Source organism: Mytilus californianus, unplaced genomic scaffold (assembly GCF_021869535.1).
Source record: "Mytilus californianus isolate M0D057914Y unplaced genomic scaffold, xbMytCali1.0.p SCAF_7, whole genome shotgun sequence".
NCBI lineage: Eukaryota > Metazoa > Mollusca > Bivalvia > Mytilida > Mytilidae > Mytilus > Mytilus californianus.
Window position 1 is genome coordinate 114247151 of NW_026262723.1, and position 27971 is coordinate 114275121.

Below are 27971 nucleotides of genomic sequence, written 5' to 3' on the forward strand. Positions count from 1 at the left end.
AAAAATGATTGACTTTGACATTTCACAAACAAATGGAGCGATTAAATCGAGTTGGCTCTCCTATAGACATTTGTGAAGGAAATTTAGATTCAAAACCTGAAGTTTTAGCAAAAAAGAGGAAGCAAATCGAATCAATCCAAAGAGCAAAATCTCGTATCCTTGAATGATAAAAATCAAGTACATAAAATCACTTTGAACTGATAAGAAAACATAAAATCTCTTTGAATTGAACTCATATAGTTTGCCACATTGTAAACCAATATTCTTTTCACATTTGGGATTCCAAGTCTGAAGCGATTTTTGGATCACCTAAATTTGGCGATCACAGTACTGGTACCAGTATTGTCAACAATACTGGAATAAAATTTTATTCCAGTATTGTTGTTTTTATCTCAAAAATTTTCTAATAGATTCTGTAAACAATATATTGCCAACCTTTTCTAATAGATTCTGTAAAAAATATATTGTCAACCTTTTCTAATAGATTCTATAAACAATATACATGTATTGCCAACCTTTTCTGGCATTTCTAATAGATTCTTTAAACAATGCATTGCCTGTCACGGAATAGAAGTTCCTTCATAATATAAGTTCCAAATGGAAACAATATTCTGTAATATTATTTCCACTGGAACATATATTACAGTAAATGTTCCTAACGGAATAAATGGTATATAATGTTTGTTCCAACAGGAACAGATATTATGACATTGTTTATAAGAAAGTTTCCAGTGGAACTTCTGTTAGGCGGAACAAATATACATTGACATGCCAACCTTTTCTAATAGATTCTGTAAACAATATATTGCCAACCTTTTCTAATAGATTCTGTAAACAATATATTGCCAACCTTTCTATTTGATTCTGTAAACAATATATTGCCAACCTTTTCTAATAGATTCTGTAAACAATATATTGCCAAACTTTTCTAATAGATTTGTTAACAATATATTGCCAACCTTTTCTATTTGATTCTGTAAACAATATATTGCCAACCTTTTCTATTTGATTCTGTAAACAATATATTGCCAACCTTTTCTGACATTTCTAATAGATTCTGTAAACAATGCATTTCCAACCTTTTCTAATAGATTCTGTAAACAATATATTTCCAACCTTTTCTAATAGATTCTGTAAACAATAATATTGCCAACCTTTTCTAATAAATTCTGTAAACAATATATTGCCAACCTTTTCTAATAGATTCTGTAAACTATATATTGCCAACCTTTTCTAATAGATTCTGTAAACAATATATTGAAATCTTTTCAAACATTTCTAATAGATTCTGTAAACAATATACTGCCAACCTTTTCTAATATTTCTTAAAGATTTTGTAAACAATATATTGTCAACCTGTATATTGCCAACCTTTTCTAATTGTCTCTTTCAGGTTTCATCACAGTCCTCAAAAATGAGAGAGTTAAAAAGTGTTTAACCTTGTCAATGTAAATATGGAAACTAAAAGAGTAAACGTGATAAGGATTGGGATGATTTATCTCTTATAAGATTATGAAACTAAATGAATGCAACATCTGATTGATAAGCTAGCTCTTCCAAATATATTAATTTGTACATTTATATTGTTCATGTGAAATTTTGAAAATGACTGCTTTCCTTAACTGCTATAGCATTTTTCATTGGCTCAATTGACCTGGTGAATAAAAGAATCAGTAAATTGGAAAGAAGATTTCAGAAATATACTCAGCTTGTTGCAGAAAGTAGAGCGTCTGAACATGAAGATATATCTGACACAGCTTCAGTTATCAGTGGAAAAGGAATTGATAGATACCAGACAAAAGGTACGGCTGTTATTATACATTATCTGTTTAGTATAGGTACCGTACATTCACATCTTCAGGCAACAGTGCTAAAGGAACTGATTAGTGGAGCACCAATCATCAGAAACATCTATTAATTGGTTGCCGAGGGGTAATGAATCTGATGATATTGAATTAAACTCCAGAGAAGGATTCTTTGTGTTCATGCTTTTAACTTGTTTCTTGTTAATTTGGTGGCTTGCCTATAAATTGTTAGAGCAGTATTACATAATGAGTCATAAACGTTGACATAAAGAATTGAAGTCAACACCCTTCAGACAAAATATAATGGTAAAATTGAGAATGGAAATGGGGAATGTGTCAAAGAGACAACAACCCGACCATAGAGACAACAGCCGAAGGCCACTAATGGGTCTTCAATGCAGCGAGAAACTCCCGCACCCGGAGGCGTCCTTCAGCTGGCCCCTAAACAAATATGTATACTAGTTCAGTGATAATGGACGTCATACTAAACTCCAAATTATACACAAGAAACTAAAATTAAAAATGATACAAGACTAACAAAGGCCAGAGGCTCCTGACTTGGGACAGGCGCAAAAATGCGGCGGGGTTAAACATGTTTTTTGAGATCTCAACTCTCCCCCTATACCTCTAGCCAATGTAGAAAAAACAAACGTACAACAGTACGCACAGTAAAACTCAGTTTAAGAGAAGTCCGAGTCCGATGTCAGAATAGGAAACAAAGGAAATAAACAAAATGACAATAATACATAAATAACAACAGACTACTAGCAGTTACTGACATGCCAGCTCCAGACCTCAATTGAACTGATTGAAAGATTATGTCTTCATCATATGGTCCATTTCTAACCAAAATAGAATCTTTGTGACTGACCATATGTATGTAACAAATGGATATTTTTGTTCCAGTAAAAATGATTAATTACCAAACATTTTCCTTTTTTGCAAGATTTATTCTTCATCTCTGATTAATTATTGTTTCAGCATACAACAAATTTAATTTGTTCTTTTGCAAGCTCATTTTCCTTATCCTAAGTTTTGTTCACTATTCTAATTGGAGTATCGAATTAATCTACTCACCTACATTTACCTACAAGGCTACATGCAATCTTCATATCAAGCTTAGAATATAACAAAGTGCTCTCGACCAATTGTAGGATTGGATGGCTCTTAATTGTGAAGAATAAATGTAAATCATGTTCTTAGTAAGGGATTATTCTATTATTTGGGTCTATTTACAGTTCAAAACAAAGAGTGTCTATAGATGAGTTACAACTGCCCCGAAGCACATTTATCAGATTGGAAGGATTTATCACACAGTGATTGAAACTGACTAAAAGTTGAATTGTGAAACAAACAAATATCTCAAAATAGTAGAAGTTTACTGGTGCAGTAAAATTGGTACCATGAATGTTATTATGAAAATATTAATAACTCTAAATTACTAAGAAAATTAAACAAAGCCAAGCAAAAAAAGAAAGAAAAATCTTTCAGATAAAAAAAATAACCTAAATCTTTAGCTTTCCAAAACTTTGATTACTTGATCAGTGGTTGGGAAGAATAGTTATTTCCAATATTCTGATAAAAAAACCCAAAAAAACAGGAATTTAATTTTGAACATATTAAAAACTTTTAAAGGCATTATTTTTGAACATTTCCCTGAAATACTGAAATATTATTTGATGTAAAAAGCCGGACCAAAATATTGGCTGTGAATTAAAATTTAGTTGTAACTCAAATGTATTAATTGATTTAAATTGTAAATAAAAAAAGGATAATTCCTCACTAAAATATTACATGTCTTTTACATTCATACTCACAATCAGGAAACATATACAATTCCTACCTTTTCTTTCTACTGTTGTGTCACCTAATATCTATAACGCTTTTTTTTTAAAAATATTTCCCAAATGATATGAAAGTGCTTACATCACTAAAACTAATCCATAAATGACATGCAGAAAAGGAAAGTCATGCATCAAATATAAACATTGCACTGACAATGAAACTAATTCTTGAGTAGATCATTTGAGCCTTGAAGACTTTACAATATTCTAAGTTTGTAAGAGAATGATAATCCCTTACTTCATGATAAGTACTCGCTAACGCTCGTACTTAATCATGAAGAAAGGGATTATCATTCTCTTACATATACTTGGTTCTCACACAGTAAATACTTAGTTCTTTTTATATATTTTTTGTATTTCAAGCTATATATAATTGTGTACCCATATTGTATCGGTTTTGATCTACAGGTCTTTAGGGTTGATTTAAAAAAATTGTGATAACATTGTTTTGAATTTCTACCTTGGTAATTCTTAGAATTGCGTTTTTGATTATTATTCAACTATTGTGTTGTGTGATAGTTTAACAGATCCATATCATTAAATAAATAGAATATTTATATTGTATAAGTATTTCATGTTATCGAAAGTAATTTGTTACTTATTGTTGGTCTATTATTTATAAAATCATATTTCTGATCATTAATCAGATGCTTTTTATACCACCGCTTTAAAATAGTGGTGGGTATACTGTTTTACCTCTGTCTGTCCGTCCATCTGTCAGTCCATCCATCCGTCAGTCCATCCATCAGTCCGTCCGTCCGTCCCATGAATATATTTTTCGTAGCATCTTTCTCAGGAACTACATTACAAGGATTTCTGAAATTTGGTTTCAAGGTTTATGTGAGTCAGCTATACCATGTGATGCATTTTCCGATTCATCACTCAACAACTTCCTGTTTATCTTATACTTGTAGCAGGGCAGGGGTATCATTAGTGAGCAGTAGCTCACAGATTCACTTGTTTTTTTTAATTTAATTTATTTATTAATACTTTATTTACCAGATAAGATAAAGTATGACCGGGTTATCAAGATCATAGAACAGATATGAGTCATAAAATTTTACCATAAAAATTTGAGTCAACACTCTTGGCTGCACTGTTCCATTTCGAATAGCTAAAATTCTGCAACAAACAGAAAAAAGGGTAAATAGGATTATATGAAATTTCAGGAGATGTGTAAAAAAAATCTCAACATAATTGAAATTAAATATATCAATATAGGCTTTGACCCTCTATCACCTACTTTATATAACTGAGGGGCCTCAGTGGCCAAGTGGTCTAAGTACTTAATCTACTGTATCGCTTGCCTGTCAACACTGAGTTTGTGAGTTCCAACACTGCATTTGGCAGATGCATGCTTCTCAGATCTTAATTAACTAGGATTCCCAGTTTTCCTGCTGAAGGTTGGTGGTTCTCTGCAGGCACATCATTTTCCTCCACCAATAAAAAGTGGCCACCACAAAATTGCAAAAAGTGTGTTTAACACACAAGATCAATCAATCTTTATAATACTGAGATGAAATTGTTCTATGCAAGTCTATACTTATCTCATTTAGGTATAAGTTATGCAGTTTTTTTAAATCCATAACGCCTGAATGTATCATTTCAGAAAAAGAAGCAAAGGAAATTAACAAATTTGCTGGATATTTTACGATGAAACAAAGTGAGTATGATTGTAAAATAATAACTGTCGGGGAAAACAAACAGGGTCTTTTTATATACATATGCATATTCATGGCTCTACAATCTGTCGATACCTGTATCTTGGCATTGCACAAGGTCATGTTTTTCTCTGACTGTTTATGACGTCTTTACACTAAATCCATTGGATGTTGGATGTGTACTGATTGATATTTTAGTCTTAGATGCATGATTTTTTTTGTTAGTCAACATGTTAGTTGTTATTGGCTTTGAACTAGCTGTAAGTAACTGTGAGTACTCTCAGATCTGTTCTTAGTGTCTTTTTGTTGTGGGGATGTATAAGTACCCTGCCACGTCCACTCTGTGTTTTTGTGCTTTGTATCTATCTGAGTTAAGCCCTTTTCAACTGATTTTTATAGTTTGTTAATTTCATATGTTGTACTGTTACACCACTGTCCCAGGTAAGGGGGAGTGTTGGACGCCCGCTAACATGTTTAACCCCGCCACATTCTGTATGTGCCTGTCCCAGGAGTCTGTCAGGAGCCTTTAATTCAGTGGTTGTCGTTTGTTGCTGTATATCATATTTGTTTTTCATTCATTATTTTGTACATAAATCAGGCCGTTAGTTTTCTCGTTTGAATTGTTTTACATTTGTCATTTCGGGACTTTTATAGCTGACTATGCAGTATGGGCTCATTGTTGAAGGCCGTACGGTGACCTATAGTTGTTAATTTCTGTGTCATTTGGTCTCTTGTGGAGAGTTGTCTCATTATGCAATCATACCACATCTTCTTATATTATCTTAAAACTACATGTTGGCTCTTCTATTGTATATATGGATTATGGTTCATGTGGACCTTATGGCTAAAATGGCTGTGTTTACACCTCAAATTTTACTCGAGTACAGACAAATCTGTGCATCTGGGATAGTTTTAAGGCATAGCATGCCCTAGATAAATAAAATTTAAATGCATTTTTTGTTTAGAAAATTAAAAACTTAACGGGATTTTGCTGTGCACTATTTTTGGTTCCAACAGAAGGTACCAAGATAAACACAGTTTGGAAAGAGAGAACTTCCCCATAGGTAATAAGTGAACTGTATTGATTGACATGGACAATAGATATCTGACAACAATAGGTCATTTAAACTGTGTCACTGAGTAGACCATATCAAGTGAAACTCAAGTGTTTGTTAATTTCATCATCTTCTGCAGGGATTGAAAAAATTGCACAGCAAAATCCAGTTACGTTTTTAATTTTCTAAAACATAAAATGCATTTGAATTTTATATATGTAGGGTATGCTAAACATAAAAACTATTCCAGATACACAGGTTTGTCTGTACTCAGAGTAAATTTTGAGGTGTAAACACAGCCATAAGGTCCAGATGAACCTAAAATCCTTCTGTTTGTTAGAGAACCAGTCATAATCTAAGGTAAATGCAAATTCTGACTTACATGTACTAATTGATAGTATTGTTGTATATATATAAGACTTCCTCTTGGAAGAAAAAGAGTCTAGTTAGAATTCAGATCACTACAATATAAACAGCTTTGTAAAATGTAAAGACAATAATATAGCTGGTTTTATAAGAGATATAAGATATGAATAAAAGTAGATGTGAGATATAGTGGTATATGTCAATGTATGAATAAAAGTAGATCTGGGATTTAGTGGTATAGGTCAATGTATGAATAAAAGTAGATGTGGGATATAGTGGTATATGTCAATGTATGAATACAAGTAGATGTGGGATAAAGTGGTACATGTTTATGTCAATGTATGAATAAAAGTAGATGTGGGATGTAGTGGTATATGTCAATGTATGAATAAAAGTAGATGTGGGATATAGTGGTATATGTCAATGTATGAATACAAGTAGATGTGGGATATAGTGGTATATGTCAATGTATGAATACAAGTAGATGTGGGATATAGTGGTACATGTATATGTCAATGTATGAATAAAAGTAGATGTTGGATATAGTGGTATATGTCAATGTATGAATAAAAGTAGATGTGGGATATAGTGGTATATGTCAATGTATGAATAAAAGTAGATGTGGGATATAGTGGTATATGTCAATGTATGAATACAAGTAGATGTGGGATATAGTGGTATATGTCAATGTATGAATACAAGTAGATGTGGGATATAGTGGTATATGTCAATGTATGAATACAAGTAGATGTGGGATATAGTGGTATATGTCAATGTATGAATACAAGTAGATGTGGGATATAGTGGTACATGTATATGTCAATGTATGAATAAAAGCAGATGTGGGATATAGTGGTATATGTCAATGTATGAATAAAAGTAGATGTGGGATTTAGTGGTATATGTCAATGTATGAATAAAAGTAGATGTGGGATATAGTGGTATATGTCAATGTATGAATACAAGTAGATGTGGGATATAGTGGTACATGTATATGTCAATGTATGAATAAAAGTAGATGTGGGATATAGCGGTATATGTCAATGTATGAATAAAAGTAGATGTGGGATTTAGTGGTATATCTCAATGTATGAATAAAAGTAGATGTGGGATATAGTGGTATATGTCAATGTATGAATACAAGTAGATGTGGGATATAGTGGTACATGTCAATGTATGAATAAAAGTAGATGTGGGATATAGTGGTATATGTCAATGTATGAATAAAAGTAGATGTTGGATAGAGTGGTATATGTCAATGTATGAATACAAGTAGATGTGGGATATAGTGGTATATGTCAGTGTATGAACACAAGTAGATGTGGGATATAGTTGTATATGTCAATGTGACAAGCAACCAAACTTTGCTGAAATAAAAAGATTAAAAGAAGAGGTTTCAATGAAAAATTGACCAGAAAAGTCTTGATCCCTGAAGTAGTTTTTATTGTCTGAACTGATCTTTACAATTACATGTAGATTTCTACCAATGTCTTTATTCAGAATGTAAGGTGATAACTAAATAATCAAAGCTATCAAATTAGCACCATTTTAAAGAGATGTTTTACAGGAACCAGCTTCACATAGACTACCAATGTCTGTAGTCAAATTGTATGATGATAATTGAATAATCAAAGCCATCAAATTAGCACCATTTTAAAGAGATGTTTTACAGGAACATAGCTTCAGTGTAGTACACTTACAGCTATTACAAATGGACAACACAATACACTAATTCTATTATAAGAAAGACTGTATAAACAGAAAAGACATCAGATGACGACGGAAATTGTAAAAGTATGAAATTGTTCCCTGGTATTAATATTTTAAATGAGAAATTAAATTCATTGTCTGACAGGATTGGCTTTTGATTTGTCAATCAACCCTTGGTGTAAATGATTTTACACTTAAACTTGTGTAATAGAAAAAATCAAAGGATATGGGGTATCCATCCATGACACAAAATCAGTACATGCAAAACAAAAAAACACACAATAAGCAAAGGAACAGCGCTTTTATTGCTGTTATTCATCTCAAAGTCACAGCAAGGCCTTCAACATGGAGCAAAAAAAAAAAAACTCTCACCTCACTGCAAGTTTAAGACGACCCCTAGCACCTGCTAGCAGATTAATATTTTGTATGCTTTAACATATTTTTCTGTTATTTGTTTTGCTTAGCATTCCTGCCAGGAAGAAGTGATAGAGTAAAGAATATAGCCAAAGTCAGCATGTCTCAAAGTAAAATGAGTACTGTAAGTTCTCAGAATATATAGCCAAAGTCAGCATGTCTGAAAGTAAAATTAGTACTGTAAGTTCTCAGAATATATAGCCAAAGTCAGCATGTCTCAAAGTAAAATTAGTACTGTAAGTTCTCAGAATATATAGCCAAAGTCAGCATGTCTCAAAGTAAAATTAGTACTGTAAGTTCTCAGAATATATAGCCAAAGTCAGCATGTCTCAAAGTAAAATTAGTACTGTAAGTTCTCAGAATATATAGCCTAAGTCAGCATGTCTCAAAGTAAAATTAGTACTGTAAGTTCTCAGAATATATAGCCAAAGTCAGCATGTCTCAAAGTAAAATTAGTACTGTAAGTTCTCAGAATATATAGCCTAAGTCAGCATGTCTAAAAGTAAAATTAGTACTGTAAGTTCTCAGAATATATAGCCTAAGTCAGCATGTCTCAAAGTAAAATTAGTACTGTAAGTTCTCAGAATATATAGCCTAAGTCAGCATGTCTCAAAGTAAAATTAGTACTGTAAGTTCTCAGAATATATAGCCTAAGTCAGCATGTCTCAAAGTAAAATTAGTACTGTAAGTTCTCAGAATATATAGCCTAAGTCAGCATGTCTCAAAGTAAAATTAGTACTGTAAGTTCTCAGAATATATAGCCTAAGTCAGCATGTCTAAAAGTAAAATTAGTACTGTAAGTTCTCATACTGTATATCTTAAGTTAAAAAAATAAATAGATATGAATATGAAATTTTGGATAAATTCAAATGAAACAACCACCACCAGGTATGGCAATCTGTCTGATAAACAGTTGTAGAATAATATCTGATGACAAACTCCTGATGTTTTTGGACAATTGAAATATATTTATATAGCTACTGACTTACATTATATGTTATGAAAAACAAATATGGTTTTGACCATCCAGCTTGACTGCTAGTATTAGTAGTGTAACTTGGTTGCATGCAGGTTCTATTGAACGTGAAGCATGCATTTCTCATTGACTTTAGATACAGCTTTGTGGAAAATTTGTATGGTAATGGAATTTGAACAAGCTTAGGATACACATATGGCTTGTTAAGATAAATCTAAATATTTCTGCTTTTCCATTAATAGACAATGAAGAGCATATTTGAACTTTAGTGAAAAGTTGTCTCATTGGCATCCACATATCCTTATTCTAAACAAGAAAGGCAGTAACTTTGATATGTTAGTTATTTCTGTATTTTATCTGAAAGTTTTCCTTTGTATCCCTTCCTCTATTTCCTATCTTAATAAAAATCTTGTTATGAAATAATGATTTTAAAATAATATTCCAATCGTTTTTAAAATAGCTGTAACCAGGTCTAACTTTTTTCTTTTTTTTTCAGATAAAGAAAGACACAGGAAAGCCTAAATTTGTAGAGGTACAGTATATTTGATATGGAAAATTTTTACTTTCTTTTTAGCTCACCGGGGCCTAAAGGGCCCCATGTGAGCTTATGCCATCACTTGGCGTCCGGCGTCGCCTGTCGTCGTCGTCTGTCGTCGTAAACTATTTCAAAAATCTTCTCCTCTGAAACTACTGGGCCAAATACCTTCAAACTTTAGCTAAATGTTCCTTAGGGTATCTTGTTTATAAATTATATTCGAAGTTTTGATCCATCGACAAACATGGCCGCCATGGCTAAAAATAGAACATAGGGGTCAAATGCAGTTTTTGGCTTATATCTCAAAAACTAAATCTTTTAGAGCAAATCTGACGTGGGGTGAAATTGTTCAATTGGTCAAGATCTATCAGCTCTGAAATTTTCAGACGAATCGAACAACCCATTGTTGGGTTGCTGCCACCGAATTGGTAGTTTTAACAAAATTTTGCAGTTTTTTGTTAATATTTTGAATATTATTATAGATGTATATAAACTGTAAGCAGCAATAGTGTTCAGCAAAATAAGATCTACAAAAAAGTTAATATGACCAAAATTGTCAATTGACCCCTTAAGGAGTTATTGCCCTTTATAGACAATTTTACACAATTTGTTCATCAAGTATGCTAACATTTAAAAATCTTATCCTCTGAAATACAGGTGAGCGATTCAGGCTCTTGAGAGCCTCTTGTTTATGTCTCAGTCAAAACCATTGTGTCTTAGGCTTTAAGATAATTTTTTTTTTAATTTACTTCTCAACCCAACTCATTTTCAGGTTTGTGACTGGAAATTCAAACATGGCATATTTTTCTGTGCATAAGTCATTTCATACAATTTTTAAGAGTCAATTCAGGATTTCATAATATGACAAAAGAACGTTTAACTTTTCATAGATACTCAAACATTTATAACTATTATAATAACTTAGTATCTTGGGTCTTCTTTAAATAAAGTCATTAGGTCAAGCATACCATGAAATGACCTTGTCAGCTTTGATTTATGTAACCAGATTGTTGCTAAACATGATCAGCTATCTATTTTTTATGAAGACTACAAAAACTTTATTATAATTTATTATGAAATATATACTGACTATTTTGATTGGGTTAATAATTTACATATTATATTGTTCTTACAACTATAATAATCACAATACTCTGCATTGTCTACAGCTTTTCCAGTATCCTGGATATGATGGTATTGAGTTAACTCCCTTGCCTGATGATATACCAGCCATAGAAATGTTGAAAAAGGCAACAGAGGCTCAAATGGAACTGTACAAAAAGGTAAATAGAATAGCTTACTATATATTTTCATATATTGAAAATTTAAGATTAAGTGAAAGAAAAAGAATCCCTGACAAAAAATAGGAATTGAAAAATATCTTTTTGAATTTTATCAGGTGTAGGGAATCCTACATTTCATAACAAAATAGAAACATGAAACCCTACACAAAATTCTGAACAGATAAACCTGGATCACAGGTTTAATCTAGAAACTTTTTTCAATATGAGAAAATCACGTTACCCCCTGAAAAAGAAAAGTCTGCTACATTTTTTCAGATTCGATACTCAGATAATTATTTTATTGTTATGTGTAACCTATTCTTATAGAGTCGAAAATCACCTACTATACAAAATTTTACCTTTAGGGAATATCACAGGTGAATATTAATATTTAATATAAAAAAAATTCAGTTCATATATTCCTACATGATGGTGAACAGAAGAATTGTTTGAACATTTACAAATGTATTTATATTTTAAAGCAAATTGAGAGCGGTAGATTTGGAATGGGATGTGATGTAGAAAAAACTTAAATTGTCAAACAATTTTTCACCTCACTATGCTATGAAATATTTTAATTATTACTGACATTTACCCCCTTTCCCAGCATGAACCCTGGATCCAACCCCTCCTAATTGATGTGACATCTGCTAGAATTGATCAATCTGAAGTTCTGAACTCATTTTTTTTTGCTCACTGAGGCCCACAAGGCCTTTGTGTGCTATTACTATCACTTGGCATCTGTCAACTGTTGTCTGTTAACTTTCATTTATATACTGTTGATTCATTAATTTTCGTGGGTACCAGTTTTCGTGGATTTTGGAATATCATATTTTCGTTGATTTTTGATTTCATGGTTTTGCAAAAGTCTGCATTAAAGCCAATAGAGAATTCCTTCTTCGTTGAACATTTAAATTCGTGGTTCACAGATACACACGAAATCAGCGAAAACTGGTAACTCACGAATAATAATGAATCCACAGTATATAGAGAAGATCTGACGGAACAGAAATGTTTAGAATGTTGATATCTACCTACAGTCCATTTACACCAATACTGTTAAGACGCTTCCTTAAAAGGAGTTATTGCCCTTAAATGATAATATATGTTACTATTTTTGTTTTTGATTATTATCTTGAAAAGTATAATGGATAGAGATAAAATTTAGATATGATAGTTATTAGAAACAAGATCTACAAATAAGTAGGAGTTATTGCCCTTAAATAAAGGTTTTTCACCAATTTTTTTGTGTTTTTGGTTATTATCTTGAAAACAGTAATAAAAAGAGAGAAACTTTAAACGACAAACATGAAAAGTAAGACAAGTTCAACAAATAGGCCAACATGGACGAATTGGCAATTGACTCCTTGAAGGAGTTATTGTCCTCAAATAACGTTTTTTACCAAAATTTTGTGTTTTGTTTATCTTGAAATCTGTAATGAATATGAGAAGCTTTTTAAATGGCATAAATGATTAGTAGGAAAAGATTTACAAATAAGTCACATGGCTGAAATTGTCAGTCAACTCCATATATTAATTATTGTTGTTAAATGACAATTTTTTAGCAATCTTGATGTTCATTTATTAAGATGCATATAAAATGTACATCCATTGAGATGCATTTAAACTGTACATCTGTGAAAATGTATATAAACTGTATATCTGTAAGATGAATAAACACAGTTCATATATATCATTACAAAAGTACAGATTATATGCATCTTTTAAGATGTACATACTTTTTACATTTTAACAGATGCACAGTCATTATGTGCAAATTAAACAACAGATGTACAGTTTATAAGATTGCTTTAATACTTAAGAAGTTGTGAAGAGAGAATCTGTAAACAAAAAAATGATCAACAAAAAAGAGAAGTTTAGTCATGAATTATATTCTAGTTTATAATGTTGCAGAATGGCAATTATGGAAGATGCACATAGACTCTTTAGATTTAAATACTGATTAAATAGTTCATTATTCAATGTTTGTAAATTGCTTTTCTTTAATTGCTTTTCAATGAAATGGTCATATTTTATAATGATTTCTATATTAACTTGAACAGAAAAGGGGATCAAACAAGGTATAGTATCTATAAAGGGACATAACTCATAGTCATTTATAAAGGGAGAAAACATTTGGTCATTTTTTTTTGGCAGTTTATGTTATTTCTGATGAACAGTGACATTTTATTTATATTGGAGGGTATAGTTTGTATCTGCAGTGTAATGCAACTGTTGTGATTATGTGGAAATCTCACATTTTTCATTTTCAAATAGTACTTTAAAACAAAGGTTTGATATTATACATATTTTATCCCTGATACTAATTTTGATTCCCTCCTTGTGGTGGTAAATAAACGTATTTACACTTTTGGTATTTAGCTGAATTTTGTCTCCGAATGACCTTAGATCTGCTACGAATAACCTTCTGACGTCAAGCAACAATCACTTTTTAATTATGACGTCAACTTTTTTAAATTGTGATGTCAAATTTTACGGGAACTTGTGTGATTTTAAGTAATGGTGGACAAATTTGCATACAAGTGTACATACGTCTTTATTCAAGTCAATTATATGAACGTTGTGGAAAATGCTTTCATATTATCTTAATTTATATTCCTTTTATTTAAAATTTCGGATGCTTTCTGATCATACCTTTTTCTCAAATATTTACGGAAATTCTTTGCAATAATTTCATGTCATTTATGTTTCCATTGGAAATGATTTGTTGTCTAAAAGCCATTTTTGACTCTTCATAACAAAATTAACTTCAGCTTGAAACTGGAAGTGTTCAGAAGCTGGGATATTAAACTTTTCTTATTCTGTATACAACACACCACAGAAATCATCAGCAATTGTACAATCTGACATTTTTTTAAACATAAATCGCCATTCCAGCAAATTAGCTCCAATTACCCGATTGTCAATGTTGTCATCACAACACAAATAATTTATTTTGAGAAGTATTGGCTCACTGGAGATTTCACTGATCTGAACCCTTGTATGCAAGATTATAGAACCATTGGCTCATTTCAGTGAAATTCTGGATTTAATTTTGGTTTGTGATATATATAAAAAGTTGCTGTTCAAAAGAAAAACAATATGTACTATATTCAGATATTCATTTCCATTATTTATCAATACTACCTTGGTTTGGCTTATATTATTAAATAATTGTGTTATATGCATGCAATATCCCTTTATTTCATATTTAATATAATATTAACAGTGATTTGGAATATTGTAACCTATGAGTATTTTGTATAATACGACAGCAGTAGAAATTGTTCCTAATTGTTTTACTTGCCTGTATCAACAGCCATCAGAAGCAAGGCATAGGTATTGCCTTGGCAGCTATTGCAACATTTATAACCAGTCACAAATACTTTAATAACTTATTCCCTTCACCCTTTTCGACTTTCATTTAAAATTTATAAATGGAGGAAATGGACCTTGTCAGAATCTTATTGTTACCTGGCCTAACATAATATAATGCCCCGGTGACAAAGGGCAAAGTGTTTTATTTAAATTTGCTGTAATAAATGTTTTGAAATCATTAAAAAGTAAAGAATGAGTATCTACCACATGCCTAGCTCTTTATTTTTTGTCCAGAATTGGCTTTACTTTAGGTCCACTTTAGTTTCATCAGCTCTTCAGCATATGTGTTATGTTTTGGATTTCAAATATGTTGGCCTTGAGCAGCATTTAAGAGACATACCTGGCCAAAATGCAAATCTGGTGCAGTAAAATTGGTACCATGAATTTTATTGAAGATATTAAATCTATATTCAGTAGCTATCCTTGGTAGCATTTGGTATGTGGATTTATTGAAAGGAATATATATTAGAAAAACAAAGAATATGGGGTATCCATCCATGATACAAAATCAGTACATGCACAGCGAAAAACACACATAAAGCAAAGGAACAGCGCTTTTATTGCTGTTCTTCATCTCAAAGTCACAGTGAGACCTTCAACACGGAGTAAAAAAACTCTCACCTCACTGCAAGTTTAAAATGGCTCCATCCGACATACATCGCAGGACTTTTACATTGTTTTGGTCCCTTTGTCAGGTTTTTGTATCGCCTGTCACGAAAGTCACAGTATGCGAGACTTATGTATTTCTATCCAGTGGTGGCTGCATAAACTATTTGTATAAAGCTTTTATTATATTTCAGAAGGTAGAAGACCTGGATACTTCATATCTTGTATGCAGATACCTTATGTTATGAAGTTTCCAACTGTCAGATGTCAATTGTCCTTGACCTCATTTTCATGGTTCAGTGACTGCTTGAAAAAAAATTGTAGTTTTTTTGTCATGTGAATTTCTCACTTTTTATGAGTACTGTAAATTCAGAAATTATTGAGAGGTTTTTTTTAATGCGAATAATGCGACTTGTTGAGTATCACAATAATAAGAACTCGCAATCTGATATCTGATATATATATCTGTATGAAGATTTTTCTGATATCGCATTAATTAATCTCGCATTTTTGTCCTTTTTTTAAAAAATCGCAATAATAAATGCACGCAATAATTTCTGAATTTACAGTAAATTATTTTAGGATAACTTATTATGAGTAATAGGATAACTATATTTGGTATATGGGTTCTTTGCAACGTCTACATGTCTGCCAGACAGAGTTCACCTGACATCGACTTCATTTCATGGATCAGTGATCAAGGTTAAAGTTACATGATTTGGTCCGTTTCTTAAATACTATGAGTAGTAGGTCAACTATATGTGGTGTATGGAATGGTTGTATAATGATTGTAATGGGTACATGTCAGTCTGGCAGGTTTCACCTAACCTTGACCTCATTTTCATGGTTCATTGGTCAACGGTAGTCTTTGTGTTTTGGTGTGTTTTTCAAGTACTATAAGCAATAGGTCAACTATATTTGGTGTTTAAAAAATTTGTAAGTTGTATGTGGCTGTCTGACAGGATTTATCTGACCTTTACCTCATTTTCATAGATCTTTAAAAATATAAGTTTATGTGATACTTAAAACCTTTATCTTTAAGACTTTCAACATAAAATCAATGGTGAGTAAAGCAGGCGAGAGGTTTCAGCATGTGCACTCTTGTTGGATTAGGTATGTAAACATCACGGTTTACAAAGAACTGTGAGTCAACAATGTTTGTTATTTGTGGTAATGATATGTTGATTTGGTATATAACATTTGACCCTCACCACATTTTCATGCTCCAAAGAATTGGTTAAGTTATCAGGGTAATTAAGATATGTTTTTCATTGACTATGCATGTGTCAACAGCATTGGTATGAGTTTCAGCAGGTGAGACATGTTAGTGTGCCTGCTCTTGTTTAATATAATGTAATTGTTTTTCTATTTTTATCATAAGATATACATGTATAGTTTTTCTTGAATTGTTTATAGATTTAAAGGTGTTTTATTACCTGACGTAGATTATTACATATACTGTGGTAATTAGTGGTATTTTCATTATTCATGTTTTTAATGCATTATGGGAGTTATAGTTTGTGTATTTATTATTGATGTTGACTGTACTGACTTCCATACCGTACAGATGTTTGTGATGATAAATATATCATGAAGCCTTTCCTTCTGGAAAAGAAATGTAACTGTAAGATATGTCCTCTATTGAGGAGTTTAACAACAAATTGAAATATACTACTCCTGTGTGCAATTTGATACTAGTGAAGGGTTTCCAAAGCAGTAGTTTAAAAGGTACTATTAAAATGTTTCTACTGTTAGCTTGTGAAAATTTAAAGCTTTTACAACAGTAACGACATATCCTATATAGGGGCCTTATTTAGGAGATTATTTGAATTAACTTGACAATCAATTTGATTAATATACAGATCAAATCTTCCCTGACAAGCTTTAGGATCAGGCAATGCTCAGTTTTTATGAAAGCCTGTATTATGATATACCATTGACCGTCCTTTCTTCAGTCAACACTTTGTATAATTACTTAAATTTACTTTAACCAAATCTCATGAAATTTTAACACAATATTAGGATTGATGGAAGAAAATTCATTTTGTTTTTTATAATTTTTTCTTGTAATTTTACAGAGTTACAGGACTTTAGCAGTCAGCTTTAACATGTTTAAGGCAATTTTCAACTTATCACACACTCACTATAGTATGTTTGTATTGGTTTCTTTAAAACTATACACTAAAGTTTGGAATCGTAATTAGGTAATTGCTTTTTTAACTTTTACTTGAGAATGATAATTGATTTTTTCAGCCAGTTTACAAACCATACTATGAGAAGTGGTTTTATTGTGAAGCATCCCAAGCAGTATTCCAGGTAAGTACTGTTAGCAATGGGTCGATTTTTATTTCTTAAATTTTGCTCTCTCTCAGTAACAGAAACTCACTGTAGAAGATTTTATGTAATTCAGTGTTAATATATTCATTCCATTATATTCTGGTTTATTTATTTATGACATGTTATGAATTTATCAACAGTATTGGTTATTTCAATTTTTACAGGATTTGTTCTGGTACCTGTTCCTAGACAAATACCAGTCCAGTAAGAATTCCCAGGTTCGATTGTTTAACAGATGTGCACATAATTTCGTCAAACTGATGATGTTTGTTAACCATCCCAGATTCAGAGATGTCTTTTTCACTGTAAGATTTATTTTATATTTAAGTTAACTCGATCTTGTAGACAGTGTAGGTTTTTGAGTGTCATTTTAACACTTTACTGCTGTTCTGCATCTGTTTATATGGCATATAATTATGTTTTTGCCATTTCCAGTAGTATCAAATTTTAATTGAAATGTAGTTGAAAAAAACAAGGTGTAAAATTGGATAAGTTTTTAAAGATTTTATGCAAGTTTCACTGAAATGCAGCATCTGGTTTGGATGCAAAGTATAGATGTACTAGTGAACAAACAGATGGTGAGTTGTTGAATAGATTAATGAATGAACAAACAAAAAAACGTGCATTATACCCCTAGTTCAGTAAGTGTGGTATAATACATATAACACTACCTTTAATACTATACTTTTTGTCAGAATTAACCACAGGGGATAATGTTATAAGGGTTTTATATGGACAACTTCTTTACAGGAAATTGTAATTTAATATCAGATATCCATTTTATAAAAATAAGGAGATGTAGTATGATTGCCAATGAGACCACTATCCACCAGAGACTAAAGGATGTGGATGTAGACAATTACTGGTATAGGGCACTGTAGAGCCTTCAACAATGAGCAAAACCAGTAATGTATATATATATTAAGCTATAATATAAAAGGCAATAGAATGACTAAATGATAAACAAATCAAAAGGGAAAACCAACAGCCTGGTTATGTATGTCTGAATATTGTTTATGATTTATTTAACAGAATTATTCCAGTGTATAATGTCTATGTTTTGATGACAAGTATCTGATTCTTTTTACAGGATTATGCCAGTTTAATATCCCAGGCTATATATGCAGGATACTGCCACTCTTTCCCAGACTCCTATAGACAGTTTGGGGAACAGTTTAAAGAAGATGTAATCACACTAGTTTATGACTGGATAACAGGTTTGTTATAGATAAAATCATGTTAATGTATGACTGAACAACAGGTTTGTTATAGATATAATCACACTAGTGTATGACTGGATAACAGATTGTTTAGGAAAGGTTGCATGAAAACAAGGTACAGGTATATGTTCAGGAACAGATCAACAAATAAGTTTACCCTGAGACATAGTATTTAGGAGATGAAAGTTTTTTTCATGCAAGTAAGCACAACCAGAAGTGAGAGGGAAAGAAGAATGATTGAAAACTTTGTAAATATATAAATGCCTGTCAAAAAGTGAACCTCTCATGAGCACACTTATTAGTTTTTGTACGCCCGATTAAAGGATATATTATGGTATTCTGTCTGTCCATTGGTCCGTCCGTTGTCAACACTTTGGACAATAACTCATAAGTTCCCTTTTGATTTTTAAAATTTCTGATTTTTGTTTTGGAGTATCCATAAAAAAGGGGGGATTTTCCAGTTTTCAGGAACAATAACTCTAAATCTCTTTTAGCAGTTTTTGTCTCACCTGCGACAAAAGTCGTGGAAAGCGAGACACAAGGATTTGATGACAATTTTAAAGCCCTGCCCCCTAGGCCATGGTCCAGTGACTTTGAATTAATTAGCAATTTTAAATGTTAAGTTTTCTACTTAAGTTAGATTGATAGGAAGTACTTGTGATAGATCAATGATATTTTGTATGAAGTTGCATTACTATCAGTACATATCAGTTTGTCAACTATTTTGAGGCCCTGCCCCCTAGGCCATGCTCCAGTGACTTTGAATTAATTACAAAATTTTAAATGTTAAGTTTTCTGCTAAAGTTAGATTGATAGGAACCACTGGTGATAGATCAATAATATTTTGTGTGAGGTTGCATTGCTATCAGTACATATCAGTTTGATGACTATTTTGAGACCCTACCCCCTAGACCATGGTTCAGTGACTTTCAATTAATTAGCAAATTTCAATGATAAGTTTTCTGCTCAAGTTAGTTTGATATGAACTACTTGTGATAGATCAATGCTATTTTCTATAAAGTTGCATTACTATCAGTACATATCAGTTTGATGACTATTTTAAGGCCCTGCCTCCTAGGTCATGGTCCAGTGACTCTCAATCAATTAACAATTTTAAATGTTAAGTTTTATGATTAAGTTAGTTTGATAGGAACTACTTACAATAGACAATATTTTCTATAAAGTTACATTGCTGTTTGTACATCTCAGTTTTTCAACCATTTCTAGGCCCTACCCACTAGTTGGTCCAGGGACTTTGAATTAATTAGCAATGTTACTGGCCACCAGATTGTCTTTTTCTGAATTTTATGCCAACAGGCGAGACATACCTTTGTGTTTCAACAGTTTATTATGAAACTTTGGTGACTTGTTTATATCTATCGAAACAAGCTCCCTTTTGGTTTTTTTTATAAATTTCTGATATGACATTGCTGAGTTATGGAACTTTATTCCTTGAAAATCTTTGAAAACTGTCCATTTTTCACACTTTGGACCGTTATAGAATTTTATACATTCTTGAGGCCACAAACTTAGTTAAACTTGAAGTAGCCTTAATAGTGTCAAATTGTTTATGTTATGTGTCAGTGGGTGCCACTGTGTGCATGTCATATTTTTTGGGGGTCTATTTGAGCAGTGCTCAAAGTACTTCTAATGGATCATATAAATTCATTTAAAGCTTAAAGATGAGCTAAAAGGAAGACGGCGTATCATGCACTCATGGCACAGCTTTTTATTTTTTTATTGTCTGACATCATCAGATTTGTTTGATTATCTGATTTGATGGTTGTTTATAAAAGTCGATCAGGCCAAATAATCTGTCTCAATGGGAGAATTTGCTTTGGAAATTAACATTACAGCCAAACTTGCTTTTTTAAAAGCAAAAGTAAGTTTGTATTATATATGTGCTCCTTCTTTTTACAGGTATAAAACCAGCTCCTAGACTGTGGATGAAGTGGAACATGAGTAAACTAGAACCTCCAGATATTAACATTAGGGAGGAGATGATCAACTCACAGAAGAAAAAATGTAAGTTCAAGTGTGTTCTACTGTTCAATAATGATGAATTACTACACATTGAAAGTAACGAAATGACCAATCCCATGAAGAAACAGGATTGATATCAAATAAAATAAATCACTTCAATTTATGTTTAAATCCATGAGCAAAGTTTTCTTTGCATTAATTTTCTGTTCATTACGGATTGTAAATGATTTTGTTAAGACAGTCCTTAAGCAACTGGGATTTTAATCTTGCATAATTTTATAAGATAAATGTAGTAAAAGCAAACAAATATCCTTTCTTTTTTTCAGCATCTTCCAATATCAATTCGAGTTTCTTAGACAATCTATTATCTAGCCATTCACCTAGTCAGTACACCTCCACAACATCCCTCAACCAATCCGTGTCCATGGCAAGTGGATTTGGTGGGAGAAGGAGACGTGGAATCCACAGAAAGAGAAGCTCAATTGCATCTACATCATCCAAGATTAAAACTTCTGGATCTGCAAGCTCATCAAGAGATGGATCAACTGTTGACTTCTCCTCTGACTCCATGAAATCCTCTCCTGGAAAGCGTCAGCCGAAACAGCGACCAGTGGATCCCAGGAAACTGATGGATGCCTTGACACCTATAAGGGAGACAACTCTAGAAGATATGTATGAAAAACATGATACAAAAACATCTACATCACATTCTGCTGTGAAAGTTCCATCCAAGATGTCTGAGAGGATGGTTCAGGAGGTAAGAGCATGAAACCTTTTTATCTTGTTTGGAAGATAACATTTAGTAGATAGTAGAAACCTATAAATTTTTCCTGTGACTCCAATTTTTGTCTCACCAGTAATAAAAGAACGAGACAGAAGGATGTTAATCTGGCGACAGTGTTAACTATATGTATTATAGTGGTATTAACTGGCTGTTTGTGTATTGGACTTGATATAGATTCCAGGTTAGCTGCACTGTTCCCAAGACTTGGAGAGTCACTGCATGGCCAAGACAGCTGATTGAGAATCTACACTAGGACCAAAACAGAAACAGCCAGTTTATAACAATTTTATTAAATGATTCTAATCTGTCAATTAAAGAAACTTATCATTCAGCATGAACAGAAAATCAATTGTTATCTTTTCTCAGTTACATTAATGCATTATTATCTACCAATATATTGATAAGATTCCTGATTTCAGGTTCAATCACTTAATATATGCTAATGCAATTCATTTTATCTAGCAAATATAAAGTACTTTGGAAGAATAAATAAAATTTAAACCATTCTTAATAGGTAAAAGTTTTTTAATATCTATCTTCTTTTTCAGTCCCATCCAGCCTTTCTAACATCATGATCAGAGTTCCATGCTGTTTGATGAATATTTTGTCTTCTTTTTCAGTCCCATCCAGCCTGTGTTGGTCCTTCATTCAGTCGATGTTCTTTCAACATAAATGGCCAGAGTCCCTTACTGTCACATTATATGTATATGAAGCACCTGCAGTATGACAGTGGACAAAATGTCCGAGTGACAAGGACAGAAATGGAAAATCTACCTCCATATCCTCTTGATAAAGACTTATGCTAAGAGAGAAAACTAATTTTTAGTGAAAATTGTTTTGAGTTAGTTTTCACATGGAAATGAAGCAATAAGGTGTATCAATTCATGACTCACAATAACTGCACACACATGACTCATAATAACTACACACACACATGACTCATAATAACTACACACATTGACTCATAGTAACTACACACACACACATGACTCATAATAACTACACGCACAGGACTTATAACTACACACACACATGATGCACAGTAACTACACACACATGACACACAATAACTACACATACATGACTCACAATAACTGCACACACACATGACTCACAATAACTACACACACATGACTCACAATAACTACACACACACGACTCACAATAACTACACATACATGACTCACAATAACTACACACACATGAAAACATAATAACTACACACATATGAAAACATAATAACTACACACACATGAAAACACAATAACTACACACACATGAAAACATAATAACTACACACACATGAAAACAACAGTCTAAAAGGAACAATGCTTAAATCACTGTTCTTCATTTCAAAGTCACAGTGAGGCCTTCAACATGGAGCAAAAACTCTATGATAACAATTTCACTATTAAGTTATCAAGAAATCTCAACCAATAAAGGTAACTTCCTATTTTTTTGTTTAGTCAAGTTTCTAATAATTTTTTCTAGACTTGTGAGACTTTAAACATGATAATAATAGCAATCGTACAATCATTCTCTCATTTGCACAGCTGTTTATTATACTTCTACTATAGAGTTATTTGGTTTGTTTTTCATCTATTCGTCATTCTGTTGGTCCATATAAAGTTAAGCAATTAAATATTTTGGTCAACATAATTCTTATTTTAAAAATGATTTTAGTTTTTTTTTTTTTTTTAGTTTGCATACATTATAACAGATTTATAAACCCCTCCCCCTTTTGTTTTGAAACACATTTTCCCACCAGGGTGTTGTAGTCTCTGAGTGATTTTTCCTTAACTGTGCTAACATTAGATACACCAACATACAGAGAGGTTATCAAGGAATCCTTTAAGAATGTCAGGAATATGCAGAGACAGTATGAAGTGTAAGTATCTAATTTAGATGTAACCTTTATATATTTTCACAGGGCCTCAGTGGCCGAGTAGTCTAAGTAGGTCAACTACTGTATCACTAGCATGTCAACACTGAGGTTCTGAATTTGAACCATGCAAGTTGCAGGTGTGTTTGACTCCAATCTAAATAGACTTGGATGGTCAGTTTTCCGGTGGAAGGTCGTGGTTCTCTCCCCGGCACTCAGGCTTCCTCCACTTATAAAAACTGACCACCATAAAATAGCTAATAGTGCTGAAAGTGATGTTACACAACAAAAAACAATCAATCAATCAATCAATCAATCATATATGTTTTCAGGTATTTTGTAGATTATAAAAAGAAAATAGAATTTGAAAAATATGGTCTGTATTGCTTTAAGATATAGGAAGTTGTCAACAACTTTAATATTAACTCAGTAAAAATGTATTAGATTATAAACAAAAGCTTTCGTGAAATAATCTACTGATAAATATGCATACATAGTTATAAAGAATTTTTTTCCAAAAGACACAGAACAAAAGTGATTTATTATTGGTTGTCCAGTTGCATTTAGCATGCAAATAAATCAGGACAACAATGCAGAGGAAGTTTCTGTTAATATTTTAATGTTTTGTTTAATTTGACCTATAAGGATATAATCTGCCAATGTTACATGTCAAGAATGCAGAGATAAAACATTGAACACTTTGACTATAGAAATAAAGCATCTGTTAATTTTAGAAATGTTATACTGTAAAGTGTAGAATGTGTAAAACTCAAATCGCTTATAAATATCTTACCTTCAGTGTGCTGTATCATTGCTATTGAAAATGTATATTTGTGATTTAGGTTTTATGAGAAGAGTTCCAAGGAGAATCGAGCTTCTTTGAAGAAACATAGACTTTTGAAGAAGGAGTATGAACTAAAGGAAAGTGCTCTGTTGGCTGATCCAAAACAAGTGAAAAAACTAGTGGAACTTATTTTATTGGATCTTGATGTGAGTATAGATAAAAAAAAAGGGAGGTTACAGGGAGAAGGTATATTGTAAGAGAGGATACATGAGTGGCTGGATTAGCAAAGATTCCCTAATAATAATAAAAAAGAATAAAGAAAATATAATCATTTTCCTTAACTTTGTGACAAAATGATTGCAATTAGGATTTTTATCTATTGAGAATTTGGTGTTAGTGTCGGATACTTGGTTAAATGCCTAAATTTAGAAATTTCACTTTTTTCTACATGAATTGCTTTGTGCAGTATTAGCATCCTTATAAATGATGTATGGGCTAATTGAAACGTCCAACACAGAGATGTTCCTTTTCTGAATTGGTCCTTTATCAACATTAGATTGATGGTTTTCCTGGCACATACTCAAGAAATGGCTATGTACTATATATAATAATATTAGATTTATTTTAAGATAAATGTTTTGAGCAATTTAAAGGGGCATTAGCTGTCAAATTGATCTACACTGATTTGACTCAAATTCTCATATTTGATTTATAACATACTAAAAGGTATATCCAAATTATAAAAAGTCTAAAATAAACAATTTACGATGCACGGACTCGATAATATGTATCAGCATTTTGTGTGTATTTTAGTCTAGACGCCATCTAATTAACCGTCGAGGTGACCTCCGATGACTGCCAACAGTCATATTGTTTCACTTCCAATGCTGACATTCTTTTCTTTTTAATAGCTGAACATGCCTAGTTCATGCATAACCCATCTCTAGCTAAGGGGTTCAGTTGAAGTTCACATGAATATGGATTTAATTAGGTGGAATTATTCACTTGAAAAAAGTGAATAATTCATTAGCAATGTTTCTTTGCTTATTTTGAAAAAAATGATACAAACTGGCTTCTAAAATCAAATTATTGTATCACTATTTCACTTTCATTAATGATTGAACACTTTGTAAATTTAACAAAAAAAAATAATATATTATTTTCTATATCTCGTAGCTAATGCCCCTTTAAGTTGAGAATATATGATTCATTACATATTTTTTTTCGTTTTTCAGACTGATGATGAAAACACAACATAATGAATAAATATTCACAATAAATAGAAATGATGGAGTATATTAATAATCTACACTTTGTAAATTTAACAAAAAAAAATAATATATTATTTTCTATATCTCGTAGCTAATGCCCCTTTAAGTTGAGAATATATGATTCATTACATATTTTTTTTCGTTTTTCAGACTGATGATGAAAACACAACATAATGAATAAATATTCACAATAAATAGAAATGATGGAGTATATTAATAATCTACACTTTGTAAATTTAACAAAAAAAAATAATATATTATTTTCTATATCTCGTAGCTAATGCCCCTTTAAGTTGAGAATATATGATTCATTACATATTTTTTTTCGTTTTTCAGACTGATGATGAAAACACAACATAATGAATAAATATTCACAATAAATAGAAATGATGGAGTATATTAATAATCTACACTTTGTAAATTTAACAAAAAAAAATAATATATTATTTTCTATATCTCGTAGCTAATGCCCCTTTAAGTTGAGAATATATGATTCATTACATATTTTTTTTCGTTTTTCAGACTGATGATGAAAACACAACATAATGAATAAATATTCAAAATAAATAGAAATGATGGAGTATATTAATAATCTACACTTTGTAAATTTAACAAAAAAAAATAATATATTATTTTCTATATCTCGTAGCTAATGCCCCTTTAAGTTGAGAATATATGATTCATTACATATTTTTTTTCGTTTTTCAGACTGATGATGAAAACACAACATAATGAATAAATATTCACAATAAATAGAAATGATGGAGTATATTAATAATCTACACTTTGTAAATTTAACAAAAAAAAATAATATATTATTTTCTATATCTCGTAGCTAATGCCCCTTTAAGTTGAGAATATATGATTCATTACATTTTTTTTTTCGTTTTTCAGACTGATGATGAAAACACAACATAATGAATAAATATTCACAATAAATAGAAATGATGGAGTATATTAATAATCTACACTTTGTAAATTTAACAAAAAAAAATAATATATTATTTTCTATATCTCGTAGCTAATGCCCCTTTAAGTTGAGAATATATGATTCATTACATATTTTTTTTCGTTTTTCAGACTGATGATGAAAACACAACATCAGGTGCTGATGAGGCATTAGAATTAGCAATGAAATCCGTTCAGGTTGCATAATACAGAAGAATCAGATAGTCAACTATTCAAAAGGCTGATTAAAATCTATTTAAACTAGTTATGAAGTCTATTATTGTGGTATAATGAATAAATATTCACAATAAATAGAAATGATGGAGTATATTAATAATCTACACTTTGTAAATTGTAAAACATTCCCTGATTTTACTGACAATATCATATTCATATTGTAATATGAAAATCCAGATGCACATATAGGTGTATATATACCTGTTTGACTAATTTTTAAAAATACACTTTACATTATTTTTTTGCATTTGTTTTGCACACAATTTACAGAAAATACATAAAAATAAACTGTTTACAATATTAATGATATTTTTATTTTCAAATATCTGTATTATATAACTATTAATTCATGTGTATGTTGTTACATGTTTAAAAATGATATTTAATTTTGTTAGAAGAAGGTGAACACTGTTGACAGGAGATGAATTGAGGTACCAGTAGTTAAATAAAAGTGGCGGTGTTAGTTCTTCAAACTTAGATCATCTATTATCATTATCTAGTTGCAAGCCAGAGAAGAAAGTTTCTGTAGTTCAAGCTATCAGTATCATATTTATTGATGGATGATCTGGTATTTGATGTAAAGTATCTTGTAGTGATATTACATTTATAATGTGATATCCATTTTGAAGATCCTGTTGTTATTTTAATACAAGTATAAAATTTAATGAGAGAAAAAAGAGAAAGCAAGCCACTGAATTCTAGAAGATTTTTTTCATGAAATTAAACCGAGCAATATTGTGAGTTACTGTATGTTATATCCAGAGCAATCCAGATTTGAGAGAGAGAGAGAACGAGACTTTGCTTGTTAAAATTGTTTGTTATGTTATGTTGTTATTTATATTTAGCTTTTACTGGCTGTGATACATTGTACAATAAAGTTCATTTTATATTA

The 27971-nt window shown here is 31.4% G+C and overlaps 1 protein-coding gene across 7 annotated transcripts; it reads left to right on the forward strand.

The window, feature by feature from the left end:
- On the forward strand, positions 1-27971 carry LOC127707478 (protein FAM227A-like). 7 transcript variants are annotated; one of them, XM_052212013.1, is made up of 16 exons: positions 1-153; positions 1632-1802; positions 5259-5312; positions 8906-8979; positions 10328-10363; positions 11536-11649; positions 13713-13730; positions 17887-17949; positions 18135-18275; positions 19061-19187; positions 21111-21215; positions 21500-21930; positions 22578-22734; positions 23767-23845; positions 24682-24829; positions 26975-27971. In XM_052212013.1, exons 1-16 carry the CDS (start codon positions 33-35, stop codon positions 27047-27049), a joined length of 1914 nt encoding a protein of 637 aa, XP_052067973.1. In that variant the 5' UTR covers positions 1-32; the 3' UTR covers positions 27050-27971. The 7 variants fall into 7 exon arrangements, with proteins under 7 accessions (XP_052067973.1, XP_052067980.1, XP_052067979.1 ...); XM_052212020.1 differs by lacking the exon at positions 26975-27971 and adding an exon at positions 26789-26869; XM_052212019.1 differs by lacking the exon at positions 26975-27971 and adding an exon at positions 26603-26695.

Bases quoted from the DNA above. Each gene is read 5' to 3' on its own strand.
- LOC127707478 (XM_052212013.1), top strand. From the start codon at position 33: ATGGAGCGATTAAATCGAGTTGGCTCTCCTATAGACATTTGTGAAGGA. The intron at 5,313-8,905 runs GTGAGTATGATT...TGTTTTGCTTAG, and splicing joins ATATTTTACGATGAAACAAA to CATTCCTGCCAGGAAGAAGT. The intron at 21,931-22,577 runs GTAAGAGCATGA...CTTCTTTTTCAG, and splicing joins CTGAGAGGATGGTTCAGGAG to TCCCATCCAGCCTGTGTTGG.